At 43.7% G+C, this 16,766-nt stretch overlaps 1 protein-coding gene across 3 annotated transcripts in view; it reads right to left on the bottom strand.

Moving 5' to 3' along the window:
• ELP1 (elongator acetyltransferase complex subunit 1) overlaps positions 1–16,766 on the bottom strand; it is a 28,973-nt gene that overhangs the window by 5,174 nt on the left and 7,033 nt on the right. Inside the window, exons 7-30 of one of the 3 annotated variants that reach the window (XM_061342714.1) lie at positions 16,676–16,766; positions 16,079–16,202; positions 15,240–15,330; positions 14,583–14,813; positions 14,135–14,305; positions 13,393–13,492; positions 12,100–12,279; positions 11,203–11,309; positions 10,601–10,704; positions 9,718–9,771; positions 9,512–9,617; positions 8,669–8,784; positions 7,891–7,964; positions 7,190–7,268; positions 6,873–6,952; positions 5,796–5,936; positions 5,167–5,252; positions 4,461–4,609; positions 3,586–3,709; positions 3,027–3,124; positions 1,676–1,877; positions 948–1,009; positions 397–459; positions 218–278 (exon numbers count right to left, since the gene is read on the bottom strand). In XM_061342714.1, the coding sequence (XP_061198698.1) occupies positions 218–278; positions 397–459; positions 948–1,009; positions 1,676–1,877; positions 3,027–3,124; positions 3,586–3,709; positions 4,461–4,609; positions 5,167–5,252; positions 5,796–5,936; positions 6,873–6,952; positions 7,190–7,268; positions 7,891–7,964; positions 8,669–8,784; positions 9,512–9,617; positions 9,718–9,771; positions 10,601–10,704; positions 11,203–11,309; positions 12,100–12,279; positions 13,393–13,492; positions 14,135–14,305; positions 14,583–14,813; positions 15,240–15,330; positions 16,079–16,202; positions 16,676–16,766 (2,694 nt within the window). The remainder of the gene's footprint in view (positions 1–217; positions 279–396; positions 460–947; positions 1,010–1,675; positions 1,878–3,026; positions 3,125–3,585; positions 3,710–4,460; positions 4,610–5,166; positions 5,253–5,795; positions 5,937–6,872; positions 6,953–7,189; positions 7,269–7,890; positions 7,965–8,668; positions 8,785–9,511; positions 9,618–9,717; positions 9,772–10,600; positions 10,705–11,202; positions 11,310–12,099; positions 12,280–13,392; positions 13,493–14,134; positions 14,306–14,582; positions 14,814–15,239; positions 15,331–16,078; positions 16,203–16,675) is intronic. The other 2 variants (XM_061342712.1, XM_061342713.1) reach the window with 2 other exon arrangements.

Below are 16,766 nucleotides of genomic sequence, written 5' to 3' on the forward strand. Positions count from 1 at the left end.
GATCTATGTCCAAATCTCTTTAAGTCAATTAGGTTTGAATCAGAGGAAATCTTTTAAACAATACTCGTAAAAGCTTATAGGACATCTAGGCGTTTTCTCAGTTCATGGCTCTACTGCTACATGTGCTCTGGAGTAAGAATTATCCTGTAAAGGTCCAGTAAAGACCTTCTTCAGCCTCTGTAGCACAGGTAAGTCTCAGGTTCTTGCACAGATTCACCTTCCAGAATAGCAGGTTTGAAGTTGGTCTCCAAGATATCCAGTCTGCCATACTTGTGAATCTGGATCAGCGAAAGGAAACAAAGTATTACTTAAGGATCTAACCCAGACCCCATCCCTGTGTTCTTGCACTCTAAAGAAATATTTTCACTCTGGTTCTTGTGCTCTAAAATGCCTTACCAGTCTTAAAGCCTCTTCCCAGAGAGTCCCTTCTAAGAGCAGGAGAAGAGCCTCCTCATAGTCCTAGAAGGATAAAGCAACCATGTAGTGCTACTGACATCCAGGTAACACCTACTCAAATGCATATTCCTACACAGCAGTATCACTGTCAGGACAGGAAAACACTACTCACTACTGTGCCACGTACTCCCAAGTGCTAACATGAAGAAAAACCCCAACCAACCAAAACCCCCAAACCCAAAAAACAAAGTTACTTCTCCTAAACTGATGGGAAATCCCTCTGGAACTCTGTCTTCATTACTCCAGCCCTCATGCTTCAGCTCTCTAAGACAGAATCTTTTCATACCAAAGCTTTATGAAGGAAAAACTCAGGGACATTGCATCCAGGACCACTCTACTTAACTGCAGCGCCTGGGCCTGCTCTGCCCTCCCCAAGAGAGCTCATGCCACAGATGGTTTTGCTGTCACCATGCATGGAGTCTTGTGTGGCCCAGAAAAATAGAGAAAACACAGAGGGTATTACTGGGCATAGACAGGAGTGTGATTATTACCTCAGTGTACTGCTCCAGGAGTATGGCAGCCTCTGCATGTTTTCTCTGTTCAACCAGTTTTCCTACAAGAAAAGATAGAGTTTAGCATTTCAGAAGCAGCTGTACTTTGTGCCACAACTACAAAGCAGAGGAAAATCCCACTCAGCGAGGCACTTTCTAACTGCGCACACACTTAACCTGCCAGGAAATAGAATGGCTGCCTGATGCCAAGAATTCATTAACTTGAACATAATCAGCCAGTTGCTGGTGAAATTGCTGGTGCATGTCCCATTTTCCTCTCAGTCTGAGACAGAAACAGTGAAGTGGAGGGCATCAGGATGTAAATCTCTCCTAAAAGCTCCAGTGCATTTTGCTCTTGCTATCTGCAGGGAGCACTTTGCCCCCTTTCTGAGGTTAACCAAGGAGGCAATGTGCAATAGCAGCTCAGGAACTGATTTCACAGGAAAAGTGCAAGAAGCAGTTGGCATGGGGCAGCCAAGAAGACCACATCTTAGCTTGTCAACTCCTGGGTGCCTACCAGCTCAGCTCCAACTTCTTTTTGCTCTTTTGAGTAACAAAGGTGATGTGCAATGACACAAAGCCTTGGGAAATGTAGGATTTTCATTCTCCCCTAAAGAAAAAAGCTGCTGCAGGCCAAGGTTTTCATTAAATTTTAGGAAAAATCAAACTCAACCAAAAATAACAGCAGCCAGTTTTGCTCTGCATACTTACGTCTCCTCAAGGCCTACCTGCCATGCTCCGTGCCAGGCTGGACAGCTTATCCTTTGTGTAACCAAGCCGTGTTGCCATGCACAGGGCTTGCTGCCAGCTCCCACTGTCCTGAAAAGCATCAAGTGCTTTTGCAAAGATCCCAGCACGAGCAAATATCAGTGCAGCCTGTTCATATAGCTGCTTCTGAACCAAGTATTCCCCATACGCATCACTGATATCCTGCAAGAAAGGGACAAAAGAGAAATGTGAAATCACCTGTGGAGTCAGCAGTTCTCTATTAGTGTAAATTAAGTGCCCACCAAAACCAGCTTATTTCTCCCTTCTCTCAAGGAACCTCCCTGCACAATGTTCCTACCCATTTCAAACTTCGTATGAGGCCAAGGGCTGATGATTAGCACACTGACACATTTCACAGAGCTAAAGCAAGAAGCATGGAGAGGTATCTAACTCTTCAAGCCAAAGGCTGGGTAAACTACGTACTGCAGGAAATCAGTCCCTTCTTCCCCATCCATGTGAATGGTCTTTGTTAGAATGTCTCTCTGAACCAACTTACTCCAGGAGTCAAACAATGGCACAAGGAAGGATGCAAGCCCTGCAACTCTATAGGCACAGGCTACTGTGTATTAATATCCTGAACTTCACTATGCTATTCAAACCCCACAGTCTCCATCAAGAACAGGTGGGTGGATTTGACTGGAAAAATACAAAAGGAACAAAGAAAGACTCCCAACAGGTCACAGTCAGGAACAGATCTCCCTTATGAGGAAAGTCCTTTCTGCTTTCACCATGTTGCAAATAGATAAAGAGTTTCTGTACTTCTCCTCTTACTTCTTCCTCTACTTCTTTTACAAAGGCTTATGTGTTGTGTATTCACAATATCTGAATTAAATTATATTAAATGCATTCATTTACATTTTACCTCAGCCTTAAGCAAGCTACAGTAATACACAGAAACCAATACAGGACATACTACAAGCTCTCGATCACTCTTCAGAATAGTTTAAGGAAAACAAAGTGTGTCCAGACAACCTGTAAGTGCCAGACAGAAAGTGGGTCTCACAAGGGTCAATGCAAGAAGAAAAGTCTGTGGTTACACAAATTCTTCAGCACACCGTAAGATGTGCAGCAGAAACCAGACACCTAGGTGCTCTCCTGGTCATTGGGTCACAGAAGCAACAAACATTCCTTCAATGATCAGACCTCACAGGGTCAGCACTGAGAGTCATTCCCGCTACCATCTCAGAGGAAAACCTGAACACAAAGCAGCTGCTGTCTCATCCCTGACCTCACTCAAGGTGCCGAGGACAGGCAAACACATGTGTGAGACAGTAAAAAGCCTGCACACTGCAGTGTAACATGCTTACACACCTTGTACTCCTGAGTGCTAGGGGGGTACAGCTTCAAGGCTTCACAATACAGATTCTGATCCTTCACCAAATTCAGAAATTCAGAGAAGTGTTCAGGACCTGCAGAAACAATTTATTTTTCATAGCAATAAAAGAGAAAGCACACAGTTCTCATGGCTCCCAGACAGCCTGAGTTCATTGCATCAATGAAGCATCTAGAGGTGTTTGGGTGGAAGAGCACAAAAGCACTTGTTCTATTACTGTAAAGTAAAGGTGTTCACTTCCTTGAGGTTTGCCCCACTTCTGCCAACAATATTAACTGGGGATAAGTCACCTACAACAGCAGCAAACAGGACTTCACTTCGTGACCACAAAGCAGTAAACTTTCTCACTCCTTTCTCCCTGCACCATCCTATACTACATAAACAGGCAGCGGAAGTTAATCACACACTAACAGAAGGGAAGATGACCTTGTACAACCTTTCTCTTTCATCTGCTATTTCCCCCAAAAGGCTCTTCAAAATGGAAATGTTCCACTGCAGAATTTCTCCTTAGAGATAGTGCATATGTAGGACACCTACCACATTTGCTGAGATGCCCAAGAGCTTTTGTGTATCTCTTTAAGTGTTTGTCTATTGTATATCGCTGATAATTTGTTTCCATCTTCCGGAGGGTATTTAAGAAAGGCAAGTACTCTTTTGGGTCCTGCAAAGAATAATGAAAACTGCAGTTGAACTAATCTGGCAAGATCCTTACTTGCCCCCATCGTCACCAACAAAGTCCCGTATTTGAAATCATACAGTACACTAAAAAGGCCATCTCAAAGAATCAGTTCAGTGTATGCACTCTTGCCAAGAATGACTAACTTAAATTACCAGGTTCCCAAAGGGATTTCAGCTATTATTATGTATAAATTTGCAGCTGTAAAACTGACCAATTTCCCTTGCTACAGGGAATCCGTTAACATGAATAGTGTTTTAACTGTCTTGACAGTAGACTATGCTATAACACTAAGAAACTCTGAAGATTCTGATGGGTATTTCCATTCAGAGATTTGAAATTATACCTGCTGGAAGACAGAACATTATTATAATAGCCACCACCAAATAAGAAAGAATGAAGAGTACAGAACTGGGAATGTTAAGGTATGCAGTCACAACACTTCAGACCACAGCTGTTCCCTTCTTCTAAACTACACTGCTGCGCTGCTCTAGAAGAGACCTATTTCACCTTGAACACAAGCACATTTCCAAAGCTGTGCTCATGATGTATTAAGGGACAGCAGAGACATGTCACCTTCCCAGCATCATCCCGTGCATACACAGGACTTCTGAGCAAATGGAATCTTGCCTGGGTGAAGAGCTATGACCATCAAAACACATGGGTTAATCCACAGATTATAAAGAACTTTTAGGAAAGCAGAAAAATGGTTCCTTGTCTGGAACTCTGATAAGACCTTTTGAGACTTTTCTGCCACCATGATGACTAAATCAAAGTCATATGTCCCCAGGGAATAATCATACAATTCATTGACATCAACAAGGAAAAGTAGGTACTTCAGTGCTTCTTCTGCACTCACGGCTTTGACATCTGGAGTATTATTTTCTGTAACAAGATAAAAAAAGCGTACAATCAGTGACACCATCAGCAGCAGAACCCCACTCTGAGGGTGGGGATGCACAGTCAAGCACGTTCTTGACACCAGATAGGGACCATCAAACCAACAGCTCTGTCTTGCAGGAGAGGTTACTGTGCCTTTCCTGGGAAACTTCAAGGACTAGCCCAAGCACAGTGACTTGTTAAGTGTTCATCAGTGACAAGTCAGAAGTGTCAGCACGGAATAAAAGCAAATATGCCAGCTTGAGATAGCAGAACCCAGAATGGGAACCTCCTTTTCCATGCTGAGAGAACTAGAGTTCTGATGGGAAAGAGGAAACAGCTGTCTGCTGACATACTTGGATAAAATGATGTGCTCTGAGGGCATGACCATCAGCGTATACGCTGCTTCTCCATTAACACACAACTAGCTTCAAGTAAGTTTCTGTTTTCTGGCTGGCTCCATGAACACCCTCCTTAAAATAATTTTCAGTGTGAACCATGCTCACAATGAAAGCTCCTGCAAACCACCCACTTTCAAAACTTTTGAGTTCCTGATACAACACCTCGAAGATCATGAACTTTCTGGAGAGCAATTTCCAGTTCTGGAGGACTTTTCTTTACATGTGCTGTCAGAATTGATAGGCAGTATCTGAAGGAAACAGAAGGAGTAAATATAAAAAAAAAAGAGAATGTAGAAGCACTGTTTATTCTTAATTTTAGGACTGTTTATGCAACTGGTTTGCATTTTATTAAGGAAACACAAAACAAAACCCACAGCAATACTACTCAGGTTTTTCAATCTTTTTAAAGGAAGGCAGGAAAAACTGCAAGAGAACAGTATATACCAGAATGGTTTTCCTACTCAGCATGTCCCCCCAAACATGTCACAAGACTGGCGGTGTTTTGAGTAGAATGAACTTCCTTACCATGCCAGCCAGCGAGAGCCAGGAGAGAGAACACCTCCCTCCAAAAGCTCAGATAGCTGGACAGTCTTCCAGATCAAGTTAGGCATTAAAATGGTCTTCTTTTTATAAAAAGAAAGCTTTGTAGAACGCTATTTCCACTTTCATGTATTTCACACATACTATTTCAAAATGGTTTTCCCAGCTAAGGTTACATTTTGTTTTCCAAAACGGTTTCCAAACAAAAATCTCTCTAATGGTTCATTTATGTACAATAAGAATATACTCACTTTTGAGGGTCAATGTTTTCCATGGCAACTCTCATCGCATCACATATAAGGTTTACTTTTTTCTGATCAGGATGCTGGTGTGATTGAGCTTTACTGCTACCATTCAGAGACGGGTACATAGTCTTGGTGAAATCTTCTTCTCTAAATAAAAGCAGATTAACATGAATACCAGCACGGTCCATCACGTAGCCCAGCACAAAGGCAGTAACATTAAGAAACACAAATGTATGCAGAAAATAACTACACAACAAAACAGATCATATGTCATTCAGTACTGACACACAACCTGCTACACTACCAGAAAACTCTACAGCATCTGTCATCCATCCCAACTGATTCTCAGCCAAGACAGGCATTGAGAAAAAGCAACCAAAAAGAAAAAAACCCAAACAAACAACAAACTGGTCAGAACAACTACTTCAGTTGGACAAAAAACAGAAAACAAGATATTCAAGATACAGCTGTCTTTTACAAAACCCACTGGGGACATCCTGAGCACTTCTGAAAATTAAACCGTTTGCTTTTATTTCTAAACAAAGATTTAGGTCAGGTCAAAATTTAAAACACAGCAAAATAGCTAAGTGATAGTTCCAGCTCCTAAAATTTATTTACTTCAGCAAGCTTGAAAAGTCCTGAAATGGCCAATGTGCTAATGCCTCTTGCCACTCAACTTTGGAGAAAGAAGTCAGGGGACCTAATTTGGGAATCTAAGGAAGTATCTTGGCGTCAGACTTCAGATAAGCAGTGCTGTCTTGCTCCTGTTTATGAGGCAACAAAACTTTTTTATGTTCACATTTATCCCAGTACAGCTATAATCAGAAGACAAGTCAAAACTGTCAGATGATGTACTAATTCCTTGCTGGAAATTATCTACTGGCTGTTTGCAAGCTGGAATTCCCCTAAAGACACACTGACTGTCCCTGAAACTACTGAGCTGACTTGAGTCTTTATGAGACCCAACATTCCATGTTTCTGTCTGACTCCTTACACCCACACTGAAGAGCTGCCAGCATTTTGACAAAATGATATACTGCCACTAATTATATGCATGCTTCCATTTGAAAGAATTATACTCACTTCAGCTCTGTGAAAAACAAGTTGATGTAGTTCACAGTATCTATCTGCCTGATGAAGTTTTCTGCATTTTCCAGAAATACCTGAAACAAACAAAGAGTGTTACTACTGTTATTTTGAACAAGTACATTAAGACCTTCTCTGAGTGTACAAGAAAATACTAAATCTGATCTGCCTGCGTGAGGATGCAGCAGTGCAGAGCAGCCATTTCTTCTGAAAGCAGAAATGACAGCACCACGTACTTGTTTGAACCCACTCTTCAATGTCAATGGATTCCAGGCTAGACAGATATTGAAAACAACAGAACGGGGTATACTTGCCTTGGGATTGTGGTCATAGAGAAGATTGAGGTTGATTCGCAGCTTCCTCATACTCTGAAAAGCCTCCCTGAACATAAGCCTGGGGGAATGAGTCAAGAAGGGTAATTCAGACAGCGGATAGGTGCAATATCTGCAAATAAAGGTAACTGACTGGCGGTAAGCACAGATCCCCTGGGAAAGGAACAGCCTAGGCAATAAGCCATACAGATTGCCTTCCAGAAAAAAAAATGTGCAAGGTCAATCCTGTTCATTGCCAGTCTCTGCAGTGGGACAGAGCAGCACACCAGGAAGCAGTGCAGGTTTTGCATTATTTATTTCCTCTCTTAAAACAGCAAACATTTTCATCTAATGGACCTACTTCTGTTTCAGAAAAGCTTCAATGTGAATCAATTAAATAAAATATGAAAACCAGCAAGTTCTGTCATGTAGTGACTGAAGTACCTGGATAATGGAGCAGATGAAGATTTCTGCTATCCACACAGACCCAGCACACTTATAAGCCCAGTGGTGAAGTGAGAGGCACTTGGGGCTGCTGAAAGCTGCATTTCCACCCGGTAGTGCCAGAAAGTTTCATTCTCATTGACAGACAATTTCTTTGAATTTAGCCTCCCTCCCTTCTCTAACACAACACAAACAGGCCAGCCAGCCTCTAACAGCTCATACTGAGGGAAGGAAGACCATACTACACCAGTGCCATTTACCTGTCTAGCCACTTGCGAATTTGCGCAAGAACCAGAGCTCGGTGGTGAACAGTCTCCAGATTTCCTCTCGGCATCTGCAAAACAAAAATCCATGCAACTAATAATGTGTAGCATTACACTGAAGGCAAAGGAGGACTAGTCAATCTTCTAGGCCTGACACTTGCAGATGCATGGACCTGTTCACTTCAAAGAACATGCAATTTCAATGACTGTGGAAAAACACATGAAAAATCTCTCAGCTCAGAAACAGTCCTTTCTCAGGAGCCTGGACTCCGCTCTATCAGGCAAGAACCAGAGCAACCTGATCAAGCTTTCAGGTTAGACCTGCTTTCAGGAAGTTGGGCTGCACACCTCCAGCCATGTTTTTCAAATGCCATCCTTCTCCATTCTTTGTTGGTTCTGAAGAGTGAGATCTGCACTTCAGAAAAACTTAGTGGCAAGATTAATGGAGGGCTGCTAGCAAATACAGCAAGTACTAAGAGGTGTGTCCAAGATTCACCATGAGGTATATATTAAGAGTGCCACAGTATGTAGCATTATGCTACCTTAACCATTAGGAATTTGAACAGATCTTCCCACTTCTACCCAGCTGCCTGTCCTGAAACTAAATCCCACAGGCATGCCCAAAATCCCTCCACAGCTGGAGATTTGTGAGGTGCTGTGCTGTAGCAGTACAGGATAGCAGTTCTGTAGCACTACACATTGTTTGCAGGTTGGCCAGTTGCCCACTGAGAGCCTGACTAGGGTCCCTGACAGCAGACGTGGGCAGAGCACTGACCTGGAGCACAACCTTTGTGTCCTGGGGCACAACGGTGATGATACGGGAACCTCGCTCCACCTTGCGCAGGGTCTCACTGTTGGGTGCAGCAGCGCTGCTCAGGCCAGCCTGAAGGGCTGAAGACAGCATATTTATCAGCATATATGGCACACTGCAGCATAGTGTCCCAGTCAGGCTTTCCTATGTGGCCCAGCAAGGTCATACTGGACACACAATAATATGCCAGTGATCTTCAATGGTTCCAGAGGAAGAAGACCTCTTAGTCCTTAGTTCAGCTCTGCGGTACACAAAATAGGATGTCCTCTATATCCTATTTTGTCATACAGGACATAGGATATATGTCCTCTATACAACAGGATCACAAAGCTCAACAGATGAAAAAGCACTGAAAGATGTATAGGCCCAGTACGTTGTCACCCTACCTTTCTCAGGGTCCTCATACCTATTACAGCCAGATGCCACCAGCAACTCTTCCTATTGGGATCCCTTCTCTACCACACCACACACCTGTAATACTGCACAGCCCTTTTTTTTTTTGTTTTTTTTTTTGACTTGGAGTGGAGGGAAAGACTGCAGGGCTAAGCTGTTGAAAACAGTGAAGGGACAACTACAGGACAAATCTACTCTCTGGGAATGACATGTGACATACAAAGTCAGTTCCCTGTGCTCCCTGCTCTGTAGCAGATTCCTGAAAGCAGCTTTCTTCCTCCATCTCTTAAGGAGTTGCTCTGAGTGACCCAAATACAGCAGGCAGCAGGTCTGGATGTGAATAGCGATTTCTTGTGGTTCCCAGACAATGACCATGAGCTGCAAGCAGCAGGCAGCCACACCTGCAGCATTCACCTTTCAGTGGCATGTTCTTCAAGCAGAAGCACTGACAGGTGTGGGAGTTTGTAGTCACCAACAAAAACTCATTGTATGTTGCAAATGACGTGATGTTGGAAGCCACCTGTAGAAAAATTATGAGATTTATAACTGTACAGAGTGAACAGGAAAGCTGCCTTTGGCAGAGGAAAAGGGGATACAATGAGAAGCAAACACTTTGATACCTCAGTATCATTAACAATAAACCGGCATCGATCTGTGAGGCCCAAGATCACTTCCTGTAAATAAAAAGGATGACAAATATAAGCTATGTTTCACAACCTCCAGGGTTTCACAACACTGACTAGCACTGAAGTGCCCTACAGTTAGATGCCAAGTACCCCATGTGAATTCCTTGGAGAAGCTGGACAAGAAGTCATGCAGCCTCTATTTCAGGAGCACTTACTTAAGTGTCTTTAAACACTTCTCGCTGGAAACCCAGCTTGCTTTACCTTGTAACAGAAACTGCACAGTAATAAAATAGAAGCAGAAACTATACCAGATAATTTACATTTTTTTTTAATTCAGCAGCATTTGGTCCAAAATACCAAAATAAAAGCAGTAGTTCAGAGCAGAGCAAAGCAACTCCATACAGCATTCACCTGGATGCATGCTGAAGAACAGAAACTCAAACTGCCAGAAAAGAGCTAGCTGTTCCTTAAGTTGCTGTAACTATCAAGAAACCATCTACAATAGGAAAGACCAGTAGAAGGAAAGATACAGTAACTCAATGCAGCCTATTTGCTGCATTCAGGGTAAGACAGAACAAGATGCTGTTTCCAAAACAGTGGAGCAGTGACTGCTGGAAATTTTAGATCTGAAATTTCTCACTCTTCAATGACATTATTAATTTTATTTATAGAATATGCAGATTCTATGTGTTCTGAGATTCTGATGTGTTGCAGGTGTTAAATGCCACATATCAGAAATGCTCTACAAGACAAGGAAAGATATGCTCTCAGCTCTGCATAGGGTCTTACAAAGAATGCTGTTAGGAGAGGATCATGGTGCACATATGATACCAAGAAAACCGAATAGTGGGTTTAGTCTGCTCACAGTCTTACTTACTTCACCACCGATCCTTGTGATAGATGTCTGCATGCAAGAGTAGGGGAACTGAACAGCATAGCCATTGCTAGTCCTCCAGGGCTCAAGAACCGGAGGAGAAGCCTCTGAAGAGCAAAGAAGATCACACAGTTTCCCAGGCAATTGAAGAGTCAAATATTACAACCACCTGGCACATATCAAAGAAAACCAGAGCTGGGAAAAAGCTACATTATCTGACAGAGAGGAGGATGGCTGACACAAAGGTGTCTAGGACACAGCAGAGAAGGTGGTAGCTTCTAGGAGCTTAGCAGCACCTTTTTCCTCTGTGAAACAAGAGAGAAGTGCCAATGATGTGGCAGTCAGTCAACACTTCTGAAATCACTAAACCAATCATATTCCTCTCAAATCAAAGTCTGAACTATTATTCTCAAATACACTAACTGCTTTCTGATACAAATCACTAATTCTAGCCCATTTCTGGGAGCAGACGGAGCATGAAAGGCAGGACTGACTACCAGCAAGAATCATCTATGTCCCTGAAAGTCAAATCATCTCATTAAACCTCTTGAGAAATATGTAGTAACTACAACTCAGACCAGGTACTTTAACAAGGCCCAGCTCACCCCAGAGGTATTTCAGGATCTGTCTATCAGCCAGCTGCAGAGCTACAGTTTTGGTCACTGGGCTGCAGCACAGGCTGATCACTTCTCCATCTACAGGCACAGACAACCTAGAGCAAGACACAAAAGACACAGATCAGCCACAGGAGATATACTTAATACCTAGATCCTGCATTTTTTGTGGCCTGACTGAAGAACACACACCTCCAGCATGGACAGATACCTTGTTGATGTAACAACGTTCTGCAGTCTTGTCACGCCTATGTCAGCTAACACTGGCAATACAGAGCACCAGCAACTCCAGCCAACAGGCATTTGCCTAACTGTGCTAGTCACTGCATGCCTAAAGCACTCTGCAGAGCCCACACATCTTTTGTTCTGCTCCACAGTTCATATGCAAATCAGTCTGTCTTTGAGTGCCAGTTCTGCAGAAAGCAATTCACAGGATCCCTTTGGGAAACCCCGGCTGGCTTCCTTTTGTGATCTAATTTTAGTTCAACTGACTCCACAAAGCCCAGCAGGTGAGGAGAAGGAAGACAGGAGTAACAAGGGCTACCAGTCCCCTTCCGGACCTTGAAAACGGTGAGCAAAGGGTAGAATAGAGGAATTCGGTCCCTCCTCCCACCCCAAGGGTCTGGAATTCATACAAGAAACAGCTATCCTGTATAGACACAAGCAAGCTAGCATACAGCCTCCTGTCAGGCTGGGTGTAGACATTAGGACTACATGCTAGTGCTAACCAGTGGGCAGCTTCATGAGTTGTTTGATTCCTCTGCAGGAAAAGTCAAATTCCCCAACCCACAGCCTCCAGGCTGCATGTCTACTAAGAGGCTTAATTCCTTCTAGGCACTGCTCAGAGGCACTCTCAGACTTCACCCATAATTGTCAGATCTCTAGTACCGTAAACTGAGGCGCTGCTGTTCAGCTACAGTCTCATGAGGCACTTCAGTCAGATGGAGAAGGACAGACTGAGCAGCATGTTGGCCCTGACCAACCATCAGGAAGCTGTCATCTGGCAGCCAGGTGAGAAATCGGAGGCCCAGAGGATTCATCACTTCATTGCTGCTGCCCACATCAACTCTGTCACAAAACAAGAGAGACCAGGAAGCAAATAGAATCTGATTTCCACGGGCCACCTCACTGTAGAAGTGGAGGTCTTTCTAGGCACAGCATGGCTGTTCACAGCATGGCTAGGAGGGCTCCAGTACACAAACACAGTCAGTAAACGCATGAACCCTGACACAGGCTAGGCTGGAGATGGAAGGACGAGACACAGGGAACCCCACAATACCAAAAGCATCAGGCACGAGAAAGGCTACTTCAGTGCTGTCACTGATAGTCACTGCTCCCACTAGATCAACAGCTCAGACAAGAGCACTTCTGAAGATAAAGTGCCTACTGCTCTGCCCAATCCTTAGCAGTAGTTGCAGCCAGTGTCAGTACAATGAAACCATGTTATCTGACCACCTCTTCAAAATCTCAGGACAAATGGTCAGAGCTAAGACCTCTAAAACATATGGCCAGGTTGAACAGACTAGTACCTGCTATTGCAGAAGAACTTCTACCTGAAAGTCAGTGTGGTTTCAGGGCTAATAGAAGTACCACAGACATGGTATTTGTTCTCAGACAATTGCAAGAAAAGTGTAGAGAACAGAATAAGGGGTTATACGTAACTTTTGTTGACCTCACCAAAGCTTTTGACACTGTGAGCAGGAAAGGCTTGTGGCTGATCTTAGAACGATTAGGTTGTCCCCCCAAGTTCCTCAAAATGATTATTCTGTTACATGAGGATCAGCAAGGCCAAGTCAGGTATGGCGATGCACTCTCTGAGCCTTTCCCAATAACCAATGGTGTGAAACAAGGTTGCGTTCTCGCACCGACCTTATTCACAATCTTTTTTAGCATGATGCTCAAAAGGGCTATGGCAGACCTTGACGAACAAGACGGCATTTATATTCGATACCGTACCGATGGTAGCCTATTCAATCTAAGGCGACGGAAGGCCCACACTAAGACCCTAAACCATCTTGTCCGTGAACTGCTCTTTGCTGATGATGCCGCCCTTGTTGCCCACACAGAAGCAGCTCTGCAGCGTTTAACATCTTGCTTTGCGGAGGTGGCTGAGGTTTTTGGGCTGGAAGTCAGCTTGAATCTTTTTCTCCCCACTACACCTGTACTAGAGTTCTGTATTACCTGTAAGTTTTATCCAGGTATGGTGTTTCTACTGCTGCTTTAAAACCATTTCCACCCACAGCTCCAAAACTGACAGTGGGGTCACACATTGTGCTTTGTCCTAGCAAACACAGAACAAAGCAGAGTTTAGAGATCCTGCAAGCAAAGCCCCTTCCATTTTCATTCTTATAAAAAACAAGATGCTGTGGCTAACTACACAAGTCAGAAAACAGCATCCCTCCATGCACAGCCATCACCTAATCCTCATTAACACTTACCCTGAGGAACACAGTTACCTCGGAATGTCACACTACAAAACTCAAGAGACAGCAGGAAGCGTCTTGAATATTACATTTTATATAGGACTGCTTTAGGAAGTGCTAGATGCAACAGACAGACCCTGGGCAGCCATTGTGAGACATGTCCAGTGCCAATCAGCAGCAAGCCATCAGAACAGATTACACAAGATACTGCTTGCTGCACTTTACTCAAGCCAAACCTACACAGGGAGATATTACCACCATACGCACATAGCTAAGTGCCGAATGATTCCTTCTCATGCAGCCAGTGTACCACTAAAATGGTCCTGTGTCACACAAAAGTACTGGAGATTAAAGAATGGAGCTTGAACCCACAGATTAACCACAGGTATCTCGCTCCTTATGACTGAAGGCTTGAGTGACCACCACCCTACTAGTCCTGCAGGCTGATGCTTTCAGGAACAGAGGGCTTCCTTTAATGAGACAGTGTAACATGCTCTCACCGTATCTGTACACAGAGATCTTGTTATCAGCATCCAGGACAGCCATGTCTCCACTATGTTTGGGATCTGTGTGAAATGCAACTTGATTAACTGCCTGTTGGAGCCGGAGCTCATAGGTACACATGGGTGGAGGCACCACAGCATGCTGGAATGCTGTGACAAGCACTTTATCTGTGGAAGAGAAAAAAATAAGTCAAGATGCAATCCAGCTCAAATGTTAGTGAGGCTCTTCTTAGGTTCTTTATTGAAAGTAGGAACAATGTTATTGGAAACAGAGCTGTAGTTAACTCCATTGAACCACCTCTGAACCTTTCATCAGTGTTAGTGAAATGACCCTCACTAACAGCTTTGTAGAAACAGCAGCTAACAGAAGAACTACCCTAATCCCATCCAAAAGGCTAAGCCACTTCTTTTGACCTTAGAGCAAACAAGCAGTCCCACTGCTTACCTCCATCTATGACAGCCACATTTGCCATGTGCTGGCTATTCTCCCCCATACCATGGTCTATGGTCCAGTGCCAGTCGTAGAAGAGGTAATGCCAACCCTGGCAGAGTACATGCAGTCTATACAGGTTTTCTCGGTCCCACAGCAGCGACACCAACTGATTCTCCTTCAAGCTACCAAAATGTAGACTTTGCTTCAGGTACCAGTGATAGTTCCCTGTGGTCCACAGCTGAACTACAGAGAAACAAATGGTTATTACAGACTGCTCCCTGAGACCCATCTCGAACCCTCACCACCACCACTGCTCTTCAAGGGGTGAGTTAAGTGCAACAAAAATAGCAGCTCAGCCCATGAGTTGTGCCATAAAACACCCAGCATAAGAAAATTTAGCAAGAGACTACCTGCAAAAGAGCCAGTGCTGGAATTCTTTGAGCTTCCCTTGTGAGAAGACACGCATGGCTTATGAAGGGCTCACACCTTTACAATTCTGTTAATACCACTTAAAGCAGTACAGAAGATGCTTCGAGCTCAGGCTGAACAACCGGTTCTTCCTGTACTGCTGGAGGTAAGCCTCCCCAGCATCTCCTAACTTGCAGAGGAATAACAACTGCTAACAACACCGACAAGTGTAAAAGCCAGAGCCCCTCACAGTGCTCTCACCGTAACTGCTTGGGTTGGAGTTGTCCAGCTTCAGGTCTTCCAGCCATATAGCCAGAATCGTAGAATCTGCATTCCAAAGCAGTTCATTAACCTGCAGAAACACACAGAGCTCTTACTAATATTGTTGCTTCTGTAGGGTGTAGGGTGGGTATGCTCCCAATTGTTTTGCAAGACCGTAAGTGACTCCTTATGTAATGGTGCACAGTTACCTATCTTAACTATATATATATATATACACATACACATATATATATATACACACACACACACTAACTATACATACTAATAATTAACATAGTAACATAGCCCTCATATACTGCAAAGCTTCCAAGAGCTGGAGCAGAACCTGCAGCAGAACCATTCACAGTGGTTCCACACAGCTGAGAGTTGATACACCCACAAACATGCCAGCAGCATTCACTTTGCTTTCCTTGGCACTGAGGAAGCATCTGCCAAAAGACCTCTCAGCTTCCAAAGGCAGAATCTGAAATAACACCATAGCAGGAGCTTCTCACTTGTCTTATTTTTGATGAGTATTTTGCCTCATTCCTGCAATAGCTGACATCCTGAACATTTCTGAAGCACTTGCCTAGTAGAAAGTATACAGGGCCCAGAAGCACCCCAGGGCTACAATCGCCCTGTACATGTGTCTGTAAAACAGGCCTGCAAGAAGGCAGTGCATCTTCTCCACGGGCTTCTTCATTGCTCTCTTTCAGGTCTCTTTTTCAAACAGGACTAGCACTAAGTGTTAAGTTAAAAACTTCCTCCTAGAATCTGGAAAAGATCTAATCCTTGTCTCCATTACACTCTAACCAAAGTAGCCTAGACACAGCATTTACCTTAACCTGTCCCTTTTGGAATGGGAGGGTGAACTCCCCATGAAGAAGTCCATTCTTTTCCAAGAAAACCACATCATGTCTGTTGGGTTTTTCTTGCGTAGATGCTATCAGGTTTCCAGAGGGCCTTAAAAGAAGAGTCACATGAACAGTGGTTGTTCACGTAATCAATTTAATATCATTTTGAACACTAGCCATCTTATATTTTCTCCAGACATGAAGAAAAGGACAGCAAAGGATGTATCTTGCTCAGCACTGTTTAGGTAAAGTCATAGGTCCAGCAGAGACATTCTTCCAGGCTCATGACATCCTCAGGTAAGCAACTAAATGTCAGCATTGGCAAAGGGACCTATTTACACAGTTGAGCCCCAAACCCACTTGACGTAGAGGCTGTGCAGAGAGTCTACCCCTTCCCATGAGTAATCCAAGCATTATACTTTTCAGAGTTTTAGGGACTACTCTTCCTCATGCTGGATCAAAAGGAAGCTTTCTTTAAATTTTTGGAAGACAGAGAGGAGAAATGAAATTTATGATCAAAGACTGTGACCAGGGAATAAAAAGCAACACTGTTGCCAGCATGCAGATTCTTTTACTACTCACTTCCAGGACAGTGCTTGTTCTAATCCTGAGACAGGTTCACTTGTTGACTGTAGCACAAGCTCTCTGTTCCACACTCTGACCTTCCGAGCAC

Source organism: Neopsephotus bourkii, unplaced genomic scaffold (genome assembly GCF_033783945.1).
Source record: "Neopsephotus bourkii isolate Nb327-2 ecotype Australia unplaced genomic scaffold, CSIRO-AGI_Nbou_v1 NB_1814, whole genome shotgun sequence".
NCBI lineage: Eukaryota > Metazoa > Chordata > Aves > Psittaciformes > Psittacidae > Neopsephotus > Neopsephotus bourkii.